This window comes from Myotis myotis, unplaced genomic scaffold (assembly GCF_014108235.1).
Source record: "Myotis myotis isolate mMyoMyo1 unplaced genomic scaffold, mMyoMyo1.p scaffold_m19_p_2, whole genome shotgun sequence".
Lineage (NCBI taxonomy): Eukaryota > Metazoa > Chordata > Mammalia > Chiroptera > Vespertilionidae > Myotis > Myotis myotis.
In genome coordinates, this window is record NW_023416324.1 from 186,613,371 (window position 1) to 186,633,403 (window position 20,033).

General features: G+C 48.6%; 1 protein-coding gene across 7 annotated transcripts in view; it reads left to right on the forward strand.

Moving 5' to 3' along the window:
* The first annotated feature begins 18,637 nt into the window (after window positions 1-18,637).
* The window catches only part of MECOM (MDS1 and EVI1 complex locus), a 582,697-nt gene continuing 581,301 nt past the window's right edge, over window positions 18,638-20,033 (forward strand). For 4 of the 7 annotated variants that reach the window (XM_036350937.1, XM_036350939.1, XM_036350938.1 and 1 more), the window contains exon 1: window positions 18,640-19,025. In XM_036350937.1, coding sequence (XP_036206830.1) covers window positions 18,989-19,025 — 37 coding nt within the window. In that variant the 5' untranslated portion in view covers window positions 18,640-18,988. Of the gene's footprint in view, window positions 19,026-20,033 lie in introns of all 7 variants that reach the window. The other 3 variants (XM_036350941.1, XM_036350944.1, XM_036350945.1) reach the window with 3 other exon arrangements.

Sequence of the window (20,033 nt, forward strand, 5' to 3'; positions counted from 1 at the left end):
TAACTTTGCAGGTGTTTAATAAAGATTTGTTGCCTTAAAAAAAAAAATGTAGGCCCTTTACAGATCTCTGGGAGAACCAGAGACCCAGGATTGCAAGTTTTACATAACAGCTAGGAGAAATGCCCTCCCATGGCACAGGACTGATTTAGCAAAACACGGTGGCTGTCCCTGCCTGCTTTTCTACATGATGCTTGGGACTGGATGCCAGAAACTCCAGCACAGTGGTCCCAGGAGTTCTGGTTGTCTCTGCCTCTTGGCTTGCCTGGAGGTCCACTTGCCCCCTAGTGACCACCACCTCACATTGCTCAGCCTGCCTCCTTATCTCTGCAGGTGTGTCCGCTGTTACAAGAACTCTTACTAAGGAGAAGGAACATATTGGGTAGGATGGCTGGGAGTGAAGAGAGAGCTGTTTGCTTCTAAGGAGGGGCCAGAGTCCAAATTACCAAATCCATGAAGGCAAAGCTTGGCTGGCAGCCTGGATTAGAATAGATCTTTGAGTGGTCCTGAACAAGAGGGTAGAATGGGAACCAGGGCTTTCGGTCCACTTCTGGTGAGTGGCTTGGCTGCTGTAGGTTAAGTGGACCTGCCAGTCAGTGTGAGGGATGGAAGAGGCAAGGTCCAGCCCTAAGAAAGGGCAGTGACAGTAATGAGTTGGGAGGTCACTGCTCTCAGCCAACCAGATTGGGTTCAGTCCTCGGCCAGGACAGCACGTCTGTAAGACAGACTCAGCACACAGGGTGAGAGCCAAATGTTCAGACCATGTCCAGAAGCGGAAATCCACTCGAAGCACCCTTTTTGATTCTGGATATGGTAATAGCCACCCATTCTCAGGCACTTTTCTGTAGGGAAAAGGAGTTAGTTAGTGCCCTTATACTACTACCAGCCCCACCTGTGGAGGGTTCAGAGCTGACCAGGCTATCACTGACAGGACGGATGAGGGCAATGCTTTCGTTGTTTACTGCTGCACAACAAACTATCCCAAATGTAGCGGTGTAAAGCAATAATCATGTTATTATGTTCACAGGAATTCAGACAGGACAGAAAAGGATGGCTTGTCTCTGCTTCACAATATCTGGGACCTTAGCTGGTGAGACTCAAATGATTGGAGGAGACTCAGACAGTTGAGAGCTGGAACCATCCATGACTTCTTCACTCACCTGCCTGGTACCTGGGCTAGGATAACTCAAAGCTTGGGCTCTGCGGGGCCGGTTGGCTGGAGAACCTACATGAGGTCTTTCCATGTGGTTTGGGCGTCTCACGATGTGGTCACTGCATTCTGAGATAGAGGACACATGGTAGCATTCAGAGAGCAAATGTTCCAAGACACTCAGGCAGAAACTGCATGGGCTTGTATGGCCCAGCCTTGGAAGTTGTACAACATCACTCCTGTTCTCCTCTACTGATCGAAGCAGTCACAAGTCTGCCTAGATTCATGGAAAGGAGACACAGACACTACCTCCTGATGGGGAAAAAAATGTCAAAGATCTTGGGACCATATTTTAAAACGTCCACCAAGAGAAAATGAGATAAAGACAATCTCAGAAGCACATCAACTACACATAAATATTAACCAATACTTGAATAACTTACTTTATTTAAAAAATTATTGAAGACTTATGTACTGTGCTAAGTGCTGGGGGTATGAAGTTAAGGCACAATCATCAAAGAGTTTACAGTCCACTGGAGAAGATAGGTGAACATACATTATAATAACAGAAGGTCAAATGAGGAAAGTTAGTCAAGACAGATGGTATAAAAGTGCTGAAGTAGCCTATAAAAAGGATTAATTACTATAGTAGAGAGGCTGTTATCTAGGGGAAAGCATATGAAGTTACAAAAATATGAATTTGATTCCCCCTTCACTATTTATTTATTAGATTGAACTATGTGATTTTTTCGGGGATGGGAAAAATCAGTAAAGTATTAGCAATTTTATATGGTCAACCTGTTACTAGCTAGGTCACCTTGAACAAGTCACTTAACTTCTAGAAACATTAATTCCATCCCCTCAACAATGAGGCTAAAAATGTCGTGAGGTTACTTAGAAAATAAGGTAGTGCTTAACAGAGTAATAACTTAAGAAATGATTGTTGTTGTTTTGTAATTATCCTATCTAATAATAGACAAACATGGTAATTGACCACACCTTCACTATGCCTCCCATTGGCTAATCAGCACAATATGGTGGCTAATTTGCATACTACAGGCAGGGTGGGACAGCGCAGCCGCCAGCGTGAGCCACCATCCCGGGCTGCAGGCCGGCCCTAGAAGCTCCAGAAGCTGCCCAGAAGCCAGTGATGGGGGGGGAATGGGGGTCCCCTGCCCAGGCCTGATGCCTCTGGCGGAGGCGTCAAGCCTGGGTAAGGGGCCGATCTGGTGATAGGAGGGAGATGGGGGTCCCTTGCCCAGGCCTGAAGCCTGGGCCAGAGGTGTCAGGCCTGGGCTGGAGGCAGAGCCGGCAATCAGAGGAGTCTGGGGGTCCCCTGCCCAGGCCTGATGCCTCTGGCTGAGGGGCCGATCAGTGATCGAAGGGTGATGGGGGTTGACGCCTCTGGCCAAGGCATCAGGCCTGGGCGAGGGGCCGATCCAGTGATCGAAGGGTGATGGGGGTGGAAGGGTGATGGGGGTTGAGGCCTGGGCTAGGGTGGAGCCGGCCATGGGAGGGAGATGGGGGTCCCCTGCTCAGGCCTGAAGCCGTGGGAGCCAAGCTGGTATTGGTGTGAACTACAGAGGAAACACCTTTTCTGACCGCTCATTGGCTAAGCTCCCTGTATGCCACTGGTAATAGTCTTAGTAACTTGGGTAATAAGAATGCAAAAAGGTGATCTAGGGTTTTTCAGCACACTCCTGGCGAAAAAAAATGAAGGTCTGCTGCTAGAGGGCTAAGAAATGTCATATCCTGCCCTAGCCAGTTTGGCTCAGTGGATAATGCCTTGGCCTGCCAATGGCAGGGTCTGGGTTCAGTTCTGATCAAGGGCTTGTACCTAGGTTGTAAGCTCCTCCCTGGCCGGGGCACAGGTCAGGGCTCATGCAGGAGGCAACCAATCAAAGTGTTCCTCTCACTTTGATGTTTCTCTCTGTCTTTCCCTTTCTCTTCCACATTCTCTAAAAATCAATGGAAACATGTCCTCAGGTGAGGATAAAAAAAAATAAATAAAGAAATTATTATATGAAAGACACATGCTGAAAATGCCTAAAGAAAGTTGTCATTTTTTTCATGGTGAAGGGACTGGAGTCCATGTTGATGAAAAAACCTTGCTGGCTGCGGTGACTGGCAGTGGCTGCAGCAGTGAGGTGATGGGGCTGGTTCCTTCCCCTGATCAGCCTGGTCACCTCCCACAAAGGGAGGCCAGACTTTGGCTTAGGCCCGCTCCCCAAGGGGAGCAGGGAGCGGGCCTAAGCCGTCACTAGGATATCCCCTGAGGGCTCCCAGTATGTGAGAGGGGGCAGGCTGGGCTGAGGGACACCCCTCCACCAGTGCACGAATTTCGTGCACCGGGCCCCTAGTTATTACTATAATTAAGGAAAGTATTAGACAGAAATCTGAATCTGAGATGATATTTGAAAGCTGAACATAATATTGATGGCTAGATAAGGGAGGTGGGATGAGAGAATTTAGACTAACCAAAAACATGTGATTCTACTCAAAAGTGACATTTGGTTCTACATATATTTTGGGACCTAAGAATTTCTTTTGAATAAAAAAAATCAAGAAAAGATATTGAAACTGAAACTCACTAACAGCAAACCACCACAGATATTTTCAAATCTAGATACCCCAGTGTTTTTATGGACTAAGTAATCTACAATCCCTCCCTTCTCAAATCACTGAAGCATTCTGCTTAATAACTAATACATGTTCTTGAAAGAAAGAAAGTCCTTGGGGCTGACCACAAGAAGGGATAAAAATCCTGGCAGCCCGTAGTTAGAGAATGTGGAGCTAATAGCTTTGAGAACTCAGAGCTTAAGTGTGAAAGCTTTCATGGAATCAGGCCATAGAATCCTGGCCCAACATGCGTTGGGCGGTGAGAACAGGTACACTTGCATGAAACTGGGTCTCAAAAAGAGTTGCACCATTGGTCTAGAAAATTATCAGCTTACCATAAGAAGAGATAACAAGGAAGATTCTTTCTCATCTAGAGTCCATATTGATGAAAAAACAAGTCTGGATTAAAAAGAAAAAAGTCTCCCTGGCAATTCTTCCCAACAGGCCCATTATTACTCATGTCTGGGGTTCTAATTACACTTCCTCCATAGTTAAAAATATCCCAGACTGATAAATAAATTAAAAAATTGATGATAACCCTAGAGCAGTGATGGCGAACCTATGACACGCGTGTCAGAGGTGACACGCGAACTCATTTTTTTGGTTGATTTTCTTTGTTAAATGGCATTTAAATACATAAAATAAATATCAAAAATATAAATCTTTGTTTTACTATGGTTGCAAATATCAAAAAATTTCTATATGTGACACGGCACCAGAGTTAAGTTAGGGTTTTTCAAAATGCTGGCACGCCTAGCTCAAAAGGTTCGCCATCACTGCCCTAGGGTATGGAATAAAAACAAGTGTAAAAGCACTCTGGAAAAATAAATCTTCAAGAAATTTTAAACATGATCCCCTAAATAATATCTTGCTAAAGGTGAACTAACAATTTAAATTTGAAAATAAGGAAAAACAATTTATCTTAGCAATGGTCAGTAGATACAACAAATAGCAGGATTAAATCTCTAGAAACTTCAGATAATGGAACTGTCATGTAAAAGAATATGCTTACAGTGTTTAAAAACTTAACTTTGAGGCTGAAAATAAGGTAAAAGGCAGTGTGAAAAAATAATGGGCATATTAAAAAATATATAATAAAAATAAAAAATGTATAAATGACAGAAAGGAAAAAAATCATAATTGAGATAGAAAAAATTAACAGGTTAAATAGTTGATTAGACAGAGCTAAAGAGAGAATTAGAGAACTTAAATATTTTTAAAAAATATTTTTATTGATTTCAGAGAGGAAGGGAGAAGGAGAGAGATAGAAACATCAAGGATGAGAGAGAATCATCGCTTGGCTGCCTCCTGTACGCCCCCTACTGGGGATCGAGCCTGCAACTCAGGCATGTGCTCATGACCAGAATCGAACCTGGGACCCTAGTCTGCAGGCTGACGCTCTATTCACTGAGCCAAACCAGCTAGGGCGGAGAACTTAAATATTGATCTTAAGAAATTATTCAGAATTAAACACAGAGATAAAGAGATATAATTTATGAAAGAGAGGCCAAGAAACATGGAAGATAGCACAATAGGATTCTCCATATGTCTAATCAGAGAGCAAGAAAGAGTGAATTGAGAGGCTGAAGGAGAGTCACTATTTAAAAAGGTAATTGCTGAGCATTTTCTAATATTGTTGAAAAATAGAAATCCTTTTTTTAGAAAGAGCTACTAGCTCTTAGCACGATGTGCTTTAGCACTGGAGGACAAGAAGAGTTGGATACAAATAACCCTCAAGAAATTTGCAGTGTATTAAGAGAGACCATAGACATACACAACCAACATGTAAAGAAGAGATGCCATGGGAGGGTGGTGTTGGGGACATTGCTTCCAGTTGAGAGAAGCATATCAAAAGTTTACTGGAGGAGGTGATGTTTGTCTTGGATCTCAAACGATAGGTGGACTGAACATGTGAGAGGAAGTATGCACCATTCTGCACACCACTACCTGCTTAATCTTCCTAAAGCACAATTCTGATAATGCCTCCTGGCCCCATTCAAAATCTTCAAGGTCCCTTAATTATTCTCAAGATAAAGCCCCAAATATTTGTTTTTCATTCGAAGTCTCCCATGGCATGTGCCCAACCTCTCGTTACAAACCTATTTCCCATAATGTCTCTTCTTGAATCCCCTAACCCAGAAGTGGGATTCTTCATACTTCTGGTGCAGACCTCATGCTTTCCCACCTCTCTTTGCTGTTTTTTCCGCATATCTAGAATGCCTTTGAATAAAAGGTGAAATTTGGGGTCTTTATGTTGAGAATAGCTAAGGGATCTTGAAGATTCTGGGTAGGAGAATGGTATTATCAGAACTGTGTTGTAGGAAGATGATATGTTGTACCACTCTGGGAGGCACAGGGAGCACCAGATTGCCCATTTTGTGCAATGAGGAAACTTGCATGAGTGTTGATTTTGTAGAGATTTTGGACACAAATGTTGTGGAAAGCTTAGCATAAAATAAACACAACAGAAAAAGAGGCATGAAAGCAGTGTTCACTATTTTGGTTTCTCTGCATTGGCGCTTCCACTGCGGGCAGAAGTGAAGCTGTCGCCTGCAGCCCCTGAGAACGCCAATGTCCTGATGAGTTCAGTATATACAATTTTAGAGTTTCAGTTCAATGCCAACGAGCTAAGTGAAAACCTGGATATGAGCTGGATTTTTGCCCATAGACTATTACTTCTAAATGGGTATAAGCCGAGACCAATTTTAGAATTATTCTTCAGTTTTTCTATGCAACAGAAAATTCTTCAGTTTTGAAGAGTATTTTTTCAAGAGTGTTTATAGAGTTGATTTGGATTTTTTTTTTGGTGTTATAACACAGTACAATTGTATTTTCTGAAACATTTGAAGTCCAAATCCTAACATAAGTCAGACTTCGACGTGAGTCTCAAAGTAGATAATTCAGCAGATTGGTTCCTACAGTTTCTTCTCTGCACAATTGATTCTCTGTACAGAAGTTGTTTCTCTCCCAGTCTCAGAACTATGCTTCCTTGTCTTAACCTTTGAAAATGGACTGTTTATAAAACATTTGCTAAGGGACATGTGTCACGATTTTAAAAAATAGAGCTTTACCTCCATAGGTATGTTTCTGGGTAAAGTGAGTATAAATCAAGTTTTTGTAAGTCAAATCATATTTTAAATGTCCCAGGGGAACTCATTATTTAATAAAATAGCAGGGAGCGAATAATCACATTGTGATGTGGCTTTTCATAAAGCAGGGCACACCTGTATCACACTCTGTCATAGCTATGGGACTTCACTCCATAGTAAGTTTGAGGGTAGCCAGGTCTGCCTTGGACCCAAGTCAAGGGAATTAAGTGACTGAGCACTGACGATCTTGTTACAAGGCAGTCTCCTTCATAAACGGTCTCAGCATGGGTCCTGTAATTTGTGCTCCAAAAAGACATGGAAAATCTGCAATATCCGTAAGTTTAAAAGTACATTAAGCAAATTAATTTGCTTTGATAATCTATATATTTTTCTTAAGTCAACCATAATCATTTGTTTGATTAAATAATTCTAAAGTACTACACGTGTAAATTTCACAAATCTTTTATTTCCTGGCTAGGATCTGAACTCAACCAATGTTATGTATTGAAAGTAAGGTTAACAACTACATTAGTGAAAAGCAAATTTTAAAAATGCTATACAACAAACAAAAAAGTCATGTAAGCAATATAAACATATATTTAAAAGAAAGAGCACTTATTAATCCCATTAAAAACCACTCCCGCAGCCAATATTGCTAAGTGGTTAGAGCTCTCACACTGAAAGGTCTTGGGTTTGATTCTTGGCCCTGGATGGGGTGTGTGTGAAGACAACTAATCAATGTGTCAATGTCTCTCTCTCTCTCTCTCTCTCTCTCTCTCTCTCTCTCTCTCTCTCTCTTCCCTCTCCCTCCCTCCCTTCTACAAATCAATGGAAAAAATATGCTGGGATGAGGATTAAAAAACAAACAAATAAAAGCCTACTTTCCCTTTGAACTGTTTCTGTGGTTTTCCCAGGGAGAGAATATGCTAACATAGATACATTAGGTGTCATCAAATTATAACTTTGTATATATTACCCAGAAAGACTAACATTCAGATGGCCAGGGGAAGAGCAATGTTTCTATCAGCTTCTCAGTGGCCCTCATCATGTGGCTCAGTTCCTGTTGCCTCAGGCGGGGAGGGGGTTAGGACCCTGCCTGCATGAAATGAGGTGGGTATGACCCCGACTCATGCTGAGAATAGGCACCAGCACACAAACATCCCTTAAAAATATGTAACTAAAATTCAATCATCAACACACATTGGTGCCCATTCAAACTGCAATGTTGTTTTTGTTTTGTTTTGTTGTTGTTTTTATATTTTTATTGATTTCAGAGAGGAAGGAAGGGGGAGATAGAAGCATCAGTGATGAGAGAGAATCATTGATTGGATCCTACTGGGGATTGAGCCCACAACCTGGGCATGTGCTCTTGGCCAGAATCGAACCCGGGACCTTTCAATCCACAGGCCGACACTCTACCTAATGAGCCAAACCAGCTAGGGCTCAAATTGCAATGTTAAGATCTAGTTGCACAAGCCAGTTTTTTATATATACTAGAGGTCTGGTGCATGAAAGTCATGCACTCAGGGTGGGCCCCTTAGTCCAGCCTGCACCCTTTAGCAGTCTGGGAGCCCTCGGGGGATGTCCAACTGATGGCTTAGGCCCGTTTTCCCCGGGGAACGGGCCTAAGGCATCAGTCAGACAGCCTTAGCGTTGCTACAGAGGCAGGAGAGGCTCCCACCATTGCCACTGAGCTCACCAGTTGTGAACCCAGCTTCTGGCTGAGTGGCGTTCCCCCTGTGGGAGCATACTGACCACCAGGAGTCAGCTGCTGCATTGAGCATCTGCCCTCTGGTGGTCAGTGTGAGTCATAGCGACCAGTTGTTCCTCAGTTCAGTCAATATGCATATTAGCCTTTTATTATATAGGATATATGATGTCCCAAAAATGTATACACACACTTTGTTTTCTGTTTTTAATCTTTCTTTTTTTTTAAAAATTTATTGCTGAAAGTATTACAGATATCTCCTTTGTTTCAGTGTTTTTTTTTTCCCATTGACTCCCTCCACCCTGTACCCTCCCTCCCAGGCCTTTACCACTCTATTGTTTGTGTCCATGGGTTATGCATATATGCATATAAGTTCCCAGGTTAAAATAATTATAAAGGCAGTGTTTATTTTTTTTTTAATTTATTTTTTTTTTATATTTTATTGATTTTTTACAGAGAGGAAGGGAGAGAGACAGAGAGTTAGAAACATCGATGAGAGAGAAACATCGATCAGCTGCCTCCTGCACATCTCCCACCGGGGATATGCCCGCAACTCAGGCACATGCCCCTGACCGGAACCGAACCTGGGACCCTTCAGTCCGCAGGCCGACGCTCCATCCACTGAGCCAAACCGGCTTCGGCAGAAGGCAGTGTTTATTAAAATACATTTGATTTTCAAAATTGAGCTATCAGCTATTAAAGTGTGTATACATTTTTTGGGGAATATATATATACTAGAGGCCCAATGCACAAAAATTTGTGCACTCGCGGGGGAGGGGAGTCCCTCAGCCCGGCCTGTGCCCTCTCGAAGTCTGGGACCCCTCGGGAGATAACAACCTGCTGGCTTAATCCTGCTCCCGAGTGGCAGAGGGCAGGCCCAATCCCTAGGTGCAGCCCCTGGTTGGGCTCAGAGCAGGGCCGAATGGGGAGTTGAGGCACCGCCCTCTGTCATGCACAAAGCAGGGCGGATTGGGAGGTTGCGATGCCACCCTCAGCCACGCTCAGGGTAGGGCCGATTGGGGGGTTGGGGCATTGCCCCCTGTCACACTCAAGGCAGGGTCAATGGGGAGGTTGCAGCACCACCCCCTGTCACGCACAAAGCAGGGCCAATCAGGGGATTGGGGCACTGCCCCCTGTCAAGCACAGAGCAGGGCCCATCAGGGGTGTTGGGGCTCCGTATCCTGTCACGCACAGAGCAGGGCCGATCAGGGGGTTGAGGAGCTCCCCCCTGTCACTCACAGAGTAGGGCCGATAGGGGAGTTGGGGCACCGCCCCCTGTCACACACAGAGCCGCAGGGTGATCAGGGGGTTTGGGCGCTGCCCCCTGTCATGCTGATTCCGGTGCCAGGAGGCCTCACGGCTCCACTGATCCCGGTGCTGGGAGGCATATTACCCTTTTACTATATAGGACAGAGGCCTGGTACATGGGTGGGGGCTGGCTGGTTTGCCCTGAAGGGTGTCCTGGATCAGGGTGGGGGTCCCCACTGGGGTGCCTGGCCAGCCTGGATGAGGGGATGATGGCTGTTTGCAGCTGGTCACACACCCTTCAGGGTGGGGGTCCCCACTGGGGTGCCTGGCCAGCCTGGGTGAGGGGCTGAGGGCTGTTTTCAGGCTGGTGGGTGACTGAAGCTCCCAACCGCTCCTTTTTTTCTTTTTTTCTTTTTTTAAATTCTGGGCCAGGTTTAGCTCTGGCTCCAGCTCTGAGGCCTCTGCTGCTGAAAGCAGGTATCTGGTTTGTTTGGGTTCTATAATTGAGACACTGTATCAACTCCAGCTCTGAGATCCCGGCCGGCCGGCTGAAAGTGGGTTTCTGGGGTTTTGTTTAGCTTCTATATTTGTTACAATGTTTGAAACTGCAAGCTCAGAAGCCAGCAAGGCAGGCGGGGAACGCTGGAGTCCTCCGTCACTGAAGCAAGCAAGCCTCATGTTCGCTTCCAAGCTGCCTGGCTGCCGGCCGCCATCTTGGCTGGCAGTTAATTTTCATATCGCCCTGATTAGCCAATGGGAAGGGTAGCGGTCATATGCTAATTACCATTTTTCTCTTTTATTATATAGGATATATATATTCTCAGGCTTCAGTTCTTTGAATTGACAGCATGTTGAGTAAAAAAAAAATATATATATATTCAATGGGAGTGGAAAGGGCAGTGTGTATGGCCCCTGATTACCACCCACTCCACATACAATATAAGCCTTTTCATTATGCCAAATTACAGAATGTTAGAGCTTGGAGCTCTCCATAGTTTTGTTTGTTAAATTTCTATTAATGTAGCAGGCACCACATATGAAGCATTTTGTACATATTATCTTCACAACAATTCTTCAAGATATACATAATCATTTTCATCATACAGAGGAGAAAATGGGGACTCAGAGACATTCAGTAACTTGTCTAAGGTTACACAGCTGGTAAAAGGCAGTACTGGAATTTGAACTCCAAAGGTTTGACTCTTAAGGTCTTTTAATTCTCTCTTGCTGTCCTAGAGTTTAGCTAATGTATAAAGGCCCTGAAATCTGAGTACTGCCATCTTTCCTAAGCCTGGAAATCATGGCTTCCAAAAGAGTTACAGGCTCCTTCATGGTATATGTCCTTTTTGCAGAACCCGAAAAAGGCTCACTTACTTTTAGTTTACAAAAGCTAGCCTTTAACCCTTGAGGATACCAGCGTTCAGTTACAGACCACTTAGAATGCTGACAGTCTCCAGGCTTCAGGACTGGCTCTCTGAGTCATAAAATTAGCATATGCAGATGTCAATAGTCCCTTGAATCCCGGACTAAGAACCCCTTCCTTATAGAATTATACAGAGGAGAAAACTAGGCCCTAACCTTTCGTACAAAGAGCTTTAAATGGGACTCTGTTCCAGATCCAGAATACCTGGTGTGTAATGAATTCAGAACCTTCCAGAGAGAGACAACAACATTGTAGTTGCCTAGTGATAGAAAGCATTGTGCTAGCCTATGGGGGTGGGGGTTTGAGGGATGAGAAAAAAAGGTAACTTCAGCCTTACAGTTCACAAAGCCATTTATTTATTTATTTATTTATTTATTTATTTATTTATTTATTTATTTATGTATTTCTTATTTTAATCCTCATCCAAGGATATGTTTATTGATTTTAGAGAGAGGGGAGAGGGTAAAGAGAGAGAGAAACATTGGTGATGTGAGAGAGAAACATCGATCTGTTGCCTCTAGTACGTGCCCTGACTGGGGAATGAACCTGCAACCTATGTATGTGTTCAGATGGGGAATTGAACTGGAAACATGTTGGTATACAGGACAACGCTCCAGCCGGCTGAGTCACACCAGCTAGGGCCCACAAGCATGTCTAATACATTAATCCCGCGGGGGAAGGAATGACTATGCTACAGTGAAAAAACAAAGCTTAGAGAAGATAAGGTGTGGTTTCTTTCAAGAAGCCTGCAGTTGAGAGGGGAAGGAAGATGTGGAAACAAAGAAGTCCAATGTAAGGAGGGAAAAATAAATGTCATAGCCTTGACAGCAAAACATTGGAGGGGGGGGGGCGATGAGAGGGAACATTGGGTGTGGGGGTTGTCAGTCAGACCAGGATCCAGGAAGGCCTCACTGGTGGCATTTGGCCTCTGTGTGCCGCAGTCAGTGGAAGAAGGGGAAAGAGTTTCTTCGAGGGGCCAGAGGACTTGTGGCTTCTAAATGGATAGGTTCATGGAGGCCACCCTCTCCTGTGACCAAGGAAGAAAGCAGGATTTGAAATGAGGTTCAATCAGGGAGGTATCCTGATCTAAGACAGAACAAAGAAAACCTGGCCAGGCATATTCTAAAATTTTTAAATTTATTTATTGATGAGAGAGAGAGAGCGAGCTGTTCCGCTTATGCATTCATTGGTTGATGGTTGCATGGCGAGTTGGAACAACGCTCTAACCAAGTGAGCTACCGGCCAGGGCGCCAGGCATACGCTAGAGCAGTGCCTCTCAAACTTAAATGTTCAAGAACCACCTGCTAACATGCCAATTTTGATTTAGTCCGTCTGGGTTGGGACTTGAGATTCTGTATATCTAACAAAGTACTGGTAATGCTTGATGTTGCTGGTCCGCTGGCCACACTTTGAGGAGACCCCGCTTTGCCTGGGAGCGTGTTAGAGATACAGAATCCGCATCGAAAACAAGAGCCCGAGGCGGTTCACATGCACATTTAACTTTGAGAAGCACTTCTCTAGTGTGCTTGTTCGGCAGCAGGGGCCCACGGGGGTCCAGACTTCCCTGGGCATCGCACACCAGCGGTCTGGTTTCTCTCCGGAGCTCCGGTTCCCGGCAGAGATTTTGGGCCCCGTGAAGCTGTACCTCCGATCCCAAGCCAGTAGCAACTCCGGGAGTTGATCGCCTCGTAATCCTCCTAGCTGGGTTCCTTTCCACCCCAACCCGCGCTTCCCCGGGGCGCTCCAGCTGTTTCCCACCCCCACGCCCAGGCGGCTACTGTGCACAGCTGGAGCCCTGTGCAGCGGGAGCGCCGGGAGCTGCTGCGGCGGGGGAAGCCAGGCGGGGGCGCCGCAGACCAGGCTGTGCGGGAAGGCGCCTTTCCGAGGCGGGAGAGGGCAGCTGGAGCGGCGGGCCGCGGGCAGGCGCGAGCTCCGCATCTGGTGCCAAGCAGCGCGGCCCTGGCGCGGCCCCACATTCCCACACCGCGGGAGCGGCGGCTCGCTACCTGGGAGGCGGCGCGCATCACCCCAACCTGCGTTTCATAAACCCGTGGTGAAATAGTTCCCAGCCTCCGGGGCCAGTAATCAGCCCGACCTTCTCCCGAAAGAACTGCTGATTATAATCCCCAAGCCCGGCAAGGGCCTTGGGGGCCTAGAGTTTAAGTCGACTGTTTAATATCATTATCATTATTATGAAAAGCCAGCTCCCCCTCCCCCCCTCCTCATATACACACTTATGAGGTTGGGCGGGGGGTGTGGAACGACCAGAGGGTGGGAACAGGATTGTAAAACCTAACGATTTGCTAAGAAATCCGGGACCCCAAACGCAATTTAGAAAACAGGGAGTTGTTTTTTTTTTTTTTTTTAACAAGGTAGAGAAAGCAACTGGGCAGAAAACACGCGGCCGCCAAATCCCCGCCGCGCGTTCTCGCCCCAGCGGGCGGGTCCCCGGTGCGCCTCTCCCGGGCCGCGCGCGGCGGAGGCGGCGCGAGGATTTCGTAGGAAGAGGAGGCTGCCTGGGTACCACGGACCCCGGCGCCCGCGCGCCGCCGAGAGGGGCACCCGCGCTGCCAGCGCCCCCTGCGGCGGGCCACGCTCCTTCCCCCGCGCCTTGAGGCCGACGAGCCAGCCCCGCGCACTCTCCTCGCCGGCGTTGGAAGCGCGAATTTCACCGCCAGTTTCCCTTTCAGAGCTCAGCACGTTTCACAGTTAACACCTTCGCGCAGCCACTGCTGCGGGGATGTGGGCATTTCCCCTCGGCGTAGGCGTATGAGTCTGTGTTTTTCCAAGAATGTCAGACTAAACGGACAGTCTTACCATCTATTAAAGCCTACGTGTCTGTCTGGAGGCTTATCGGGTTTGTCCAAACGTGTGTGTGCGTGCGTGTGTGTGTGCGTGTGTGTGTGTGCGCGCGCGCGCCTGTCTGCACCCTCCTCTCGCCTGCCCAACCCCGCCCGCGCAGGGCGAAGTAGTCCTATATAGCGATGATAAATATCCCTGTTGATCACTTGATTGATTACCTCCCTGAAAGGTCACGCGGGCTCGCAGTAATTTCCTTTTGCCTAAGGCTCCCTTTTCACTTTTACTCCAGCACGACAGCTCCGAGTACACGGGATCTTTAGTTTGTATTTTAACCCCTCAGTGCAACCCCTCCCGAAAACAATGCAGACAAGAAAAATCGAATAAAATCAACTCGAGACCTTTTAGCTCAGTCGCAGCCGCCCTCCCCATCTCGCCCCTTTCTTTCTTTTGGCCCCTGCCCCCAGCGACTCCGGCTCCCTCTCCCCAACTCAAATGTATTCTGGACACTATTTAATAGATGAGGGTCTTGCAAGTAATGCAGGCGTCCCTTGGGTCTGCATTTCATGTCTGTGGCGCTCTCTCTTTCTCTCCCGTGGACTAAAAATTCGGATTTAAACCACTAGACAAGCTATTAATTTAGCTAGACTACCCAGGGTCCTGAACCCAATTAATTTCTAATAATTATAGCCCAAGGGGGCTAGATAGATCTCCCTGCCTCTTTCTTTTATTGCCACTCCACGCCACCGAGGTCAGCGTATAATAATAAAGTGTATATTTTGAAAGCGATCTGAGAACAGTGAGTTATTGCAATGAATGAAAATTGTTTCCATTTTGGCTAATTGAGCTGGTGGCCGAAAGCTCCAGCTCTGAGACTAAATAAAGAGGACTGTTTCATTTCAACATGAAGAAAGCCCTGCCTAGCTCTGGTCACCCAGCGCGAGTTTAATTTCTTAACAGCCAACCTGAAACCCAGCGTTGGGTAAACAGCACTAATAATTGCATTACAATGATTAAATTAATCTTGCTGGTAGCCAGGAGAATATAGGTTGGCGATTGAATAGCAAGATGTAAAAGTTCACTGCACAAAGACAATAGGCCAAGAAATACCTCCAGAAAGAATTCAAACTTTCTTCCAAAGACACTGTGGGGTTGATGCAATTATAATGCAAGGAAAGGGAAATTTCCTGTTGCGTGCACTGTACTGGAAAGTCGGTTCTTTGTCGTTCGTAGCATTCGTTAAAGGCACGTAGTTGGTTGGGGAAGGGGTAAACTTGTCCACTTCTCTCTTCAATGACTCATCTTCCTTCCAACTCCCACCTCGATTTCCCTGCTCTTGCCCAACAACAACAACCCCCCCCCCCAAAAAAAAAACCAGAAAGGAGAAAAAAAAGATGACAGTAATAAAACAAGCAGATCCAAACAGCCCATTAGCTCATCCACTTTCTAAGGAGGCAGTGCTTCCAGGATGCCCGCTTCCGTGGAAGGAAACGCAATTAGACTGCAGGACCCATGCTACTGCCCCTCAAGGAAACGAATTTCAGGAGGAGAGGGAAAGGCGGGCAGTGGGGGGCGGGCAGCTCGGCCAAACTTGTTGGAGGCCTCTTTTTCTCTTGGGCCAGCGACAGCTTAGACATCCGGTCGTCGGAGGGTGTCGGGAACCCCAGGGCCGCTGAACAGAAAGTCACCTGCTTGGGTCTCACGGCTGAGACTTGGGACAGGTGGCACTGACGGGGTCCAGGCACACGGGAGTGGGGACCCGCCGGGGTTGGCACGCTGGGGCCGCCCCGCTGCGGAGGCCAGCGCAGTCCACAGCTGCTGAGCGTTTGCTCCATCAAGTTCAACACACTTGAACTAGCAACTTAGCTCTTTTCTTAACACTCGCTTAGGGGAGAAAGCCAATGATAAAGAGAGAGAACGGGAGGGGAAAAAAGGAAAAGAAACCCAGCTTTTAGGTTTGAAAATCAGAGTGATCAGATGGTGACTATTTTATTTAAACAACAACAAAAAGGAGAATGCCTTGTCTTTTCACAATGGCTTGCCCCGAGGGCACAGAGAAGTTTGTGTTTATTATTTCAGTTAGAAGAGGTTGGATTCACTCTTGTCCGGAAGCTCTTGCAAAGACCAGGCAAAAGACCTGAAGTGACCGACCTCCACGCCAGGGACTTGAGAAACCCAAGCGTGGGGGGTGGATCAGTTGCACCCCACTCCCTCCACCCCACCCTCACCTCCCTGCCCTACGGAAAAGTTTGAAATACAGGGATCTTTCTACCTGGGGACGCAGATTTACTTTGCTTTCGTCTTTCACAGCCCCCACCCCACGCCTAGCCCGCCACGTGGTTTATAATTCCTCAGCAGAAGCAGCTACTGCAGCTTCACATGTGGACTCGATGTAATCGTGGATTTGGTTCCACGGGACCTTCATTTCCTAGAAAATTCCCAGGAACTCCTCTTAACCTCCTTTCTGCAAGGAGACCCAGATAGAGACTCCCGGTGGGATGAGATGAAAGGCATTAAGGAGAGCAGTGGATGGGGAGGTTGGTAGCGCCTTTTTAATGTTTTTTTTTATTTTATTTTATTTTTTATTTTTGAAGCTCCCGGGGTGAGAAAGTGAAATGAAATGTCCCAGCCAGATTCTCCTCCTGGCCCGGGCACGCTTGGGTTTCTGGTGGACTCCACCTCCTCTCCCAGGAGCCAAGGCCCTCCAGGGTCTGACAGCTGGGAGGGGCCTGGTCCTCCCGCCTGAACCCTCTGTCCGCTGGCCTAGGTGAGGGTCCCCAGAGAGTCCCTTCCACTGACCAGAAGCAGTTTCTATGAACTTCTTACCGATTTGCGTAGTGTGCTTCTCTCCCTAGAGATTTTACTTCCTTTCTGCGGATCTCATCGCCCCCCCCCCCCCAATTTCTCCTTTCCCCCTAAGGACACTCACTGCTCAGAGGGAAGATACTCCTCCATCCAGAGAGGAGCCAGCACGTGCACAGATCCCTGGGCACCCACGGGCAGCATGTTACAGTGCCTGGTGCTGCTGCACCCACCGAAGGTACCTGTATGCCCAGGGCAACAGGGACTGCAGAAGGGCTGGCGGGAAAACCCCACCTGCCTCTTTAGTGCAGAAGGAATGACAGCTCTCCTTGCCCCTCTGTGTGGACGCCAGAGACTTCTCCGGTGGAAGTTGTTTTACTCCTGCTTTGTGCCATTCCTCCCACTGCACCCTCCCTCTTCCCTTTCTCACGTTTCAATATCACTCCTCTGTCTCCCTTGGGACCCGTACCTTGGTTCTCCAAGGACCTGTAGCTTACAGCCAAACGCCCCCGGAATTACACAGCTCTGGAGAAAGAGAAACGGTGGGCATGTTTAGCTGTGGTACACCCTTTGAATTTTGATTTCCTCGAAGAAAGATATCTGTGAGCCATTGATGGATGGCCTCTGGGGTCGAACCTGGCTGTTTGCTCACTGACAGCCCTAGCCCTGGTTTTGACAATAAATAACAACAGGTACAACTGGGCACTCTCCATGATCTCCCCTTCCCTCCCCTGACTTCGCCAAACTCACGACCAGACCTGATTTTCTTTTCCCGTTTCTTTAACTTGAACATCAAGGATGTATTGTTGTCATACAGAGCCTGAAAAGATTGTAATTTTCTTTTATGGTGTCTGGCAGGATTTGCCACAGATATTAATGGGGGACATAAATAGCTCGGGAAAGGTCCTGAACAAAACTGTTTCACGCAAGGAGGTTGTACCAAGAGAAAAATCTATACGTAGCTGGAAATGAGTCTACCTTGAACGTTTCTGCTACCCACTTCCTTGGTAAATCCTGTAATAAAAGCAAATTTCAACCATGTATGTTTTGAGGGTGCGAGATAGATTTCCCCACCTCCTTCTTCTTACCACCCCGGAGGTTGTGGGTTTAAGCGAATGAGTGAAAATGGCAGGCAGGCTGAGCTGCAGCCGGAGGCACGGGGCAGCGGCGAGGGAGGCCGGAAGGTGACAGCCGACCTCAGGGAAGGCAGGAGGTCGTGGATATCAAATGCCCGGAGCCTGCCCAGCCCTGGGATTCAAAGGCGAAAATTACTACTTGGTGGGAATAGGCCACGAAAATGGTCTAAGGGTGACGACCAGCATTGCTATGATACCTACAAGCGAGAAGGAACAGTTACTTATTCTGTTTTCAACTCTGAAAGCAGAAGCCGCAATAGCTCCAGTAGCAGGAGCGGCGGCAGCATCTGATTTGCCGAAGTTCAGGATGATTCTCACTTTCTCCCGGATCATTCTTCGAGAGCCCCGTCCTGCTAGCTCCTTAGTACGGGAAAGATTCAAAAAGTCCTCCTCCACCCCGCCTTCTCGGTGTGGACGGTATAGAAAACATCCTGCAATTGATGGTGTGAAAAACAGGAATAATAATGATAGAGGCTTATTGGTCATTCCAACACGAAATCAATACTCTGCCTGAGTCTTTTCATTCCTTTCTTGGGGGGTGGAGGGGCGAGGTGTCTGCTCCCCTCCGGCTCCCCGCGCTCGCTCCCCGCCCCCCGCCGCCCTCCCCGTGGCTCCCTTTCTCCGCCTCCTCGGCGATTGCCATCTGACAAGATCTCCAAATCAAAGTGATAAATCGCTCCAAACTTTTTTTGGCGGCGCTGAGATGTTGGAGGGGCGTCTAGCGCGCATGTGCGAAGGTGTCCAAACTGACAATGCAGGAGAGATAGCGAGTGTGGATTGAGAGAAAGGGAGAGAGGGAGGGAGTGAAAGAGGGAAAGACCGAGTGTGTGTGTGTGTGTGTGTGTGTGTGTGTGTGTGTGTGTGTGTGTGTAAGAGTGAGAGAGAGAGAGTGTGTGTGTGTGTGTGAGAGAGAAAGAGAGAGAGAGAAGAGGGAGGGAGAGGGAGAGCAAAAGAAGGAAAAGATCCAAGAAAAAAAAACCCCAACCACACACCAGCGGCTGCAGGACTGGGCACAGCATGAGATCCAAAGGCAGGGCAAGGAAACTGGCCACAAGTAGGTGCAATATCCCTTTTCTATTGGCTTTTCCCCTCCTCTGCCATCTTGCATATCTGTCTCCGGCGCTCCGGGAGTGAGCGCGGGGCTGCGGCTCGCTCCGGGGCCCCGGGCGGAGGGCGGGCGCAGCGCAGCCTCAGCAACCTGCCGGTCCCCCTCCGCGCCCCGCCGCCCGCGCTCTCGCTCCTGGTTTGGGCGCCAGAGGAGCCCGGCAGCCCTCAGACTCGCGCACGGACCAGCTGTGGCAACCCCGGGGTGGGGGTGGGGGTGGGGGCAGCCAAGACCGGGGTGGGAGGGAGGAGAGAGCGCGAGAGTGAGCGGGAAGGGGTGGGGTGGTGGTGGTGGGGGGAGAAGAGATGAGAGTCTCCCCCTCCCCTTCCCCCAGGCGGAGGAGAGTTGCCTCTGGCCAACCAGCTAGTCCCGGGTGTGGGAGGGGGAGCGGGGGGGGGGGGTAGGGAAGGGAGCATTTTTGGTGCTGGGTTTGTCTGGGGTTTGGGGTGGGTGGCAGGCTCCGAGGGAGCCGCGGTGGCGGCGGCGGCGGCGGCCGGCGGCGGCGGCGGAGTTGGGAAAAGTTGCGCGGCGGCCGCTGGAAGTTGCGCGGGCCGGCGGGCTGCGCCCCAGCGCGGCTGCGGTAGTGGGCGCTGTGCGCTCGGCTGTGCTCGGCGGCGTGGCGGGAGGACGGGGGTGGGGAGTGGGGGAGGCGAGGGAGGGGGCTGTAGTCGCGGGGCGTGTGTGGGCGCACAGGCGGCGGAGAGTGACCCGCGCCGCCGAGCCGCGGGCAGGTGGGGAGAGAAGAGGCCCCGCGAGCGCGTGGAGAGCGGGGAGTGGAGGGCGCGCAGCCAGCGGCGGCAGGCGCCGGGGAGCAGGGGGCCGAAAGGGCGCGCTCCGCGGTCCCGGAGCTTCGGGCTGGCGGGGCGCCGAGTGACCCCCAGGGGGCGGGCTGCCGGGACTCGGGGCCGCGGCGAAGGCGCGGAGGAGCCTCCCGCTCTCCTGGAGGCAGCCGGGCTC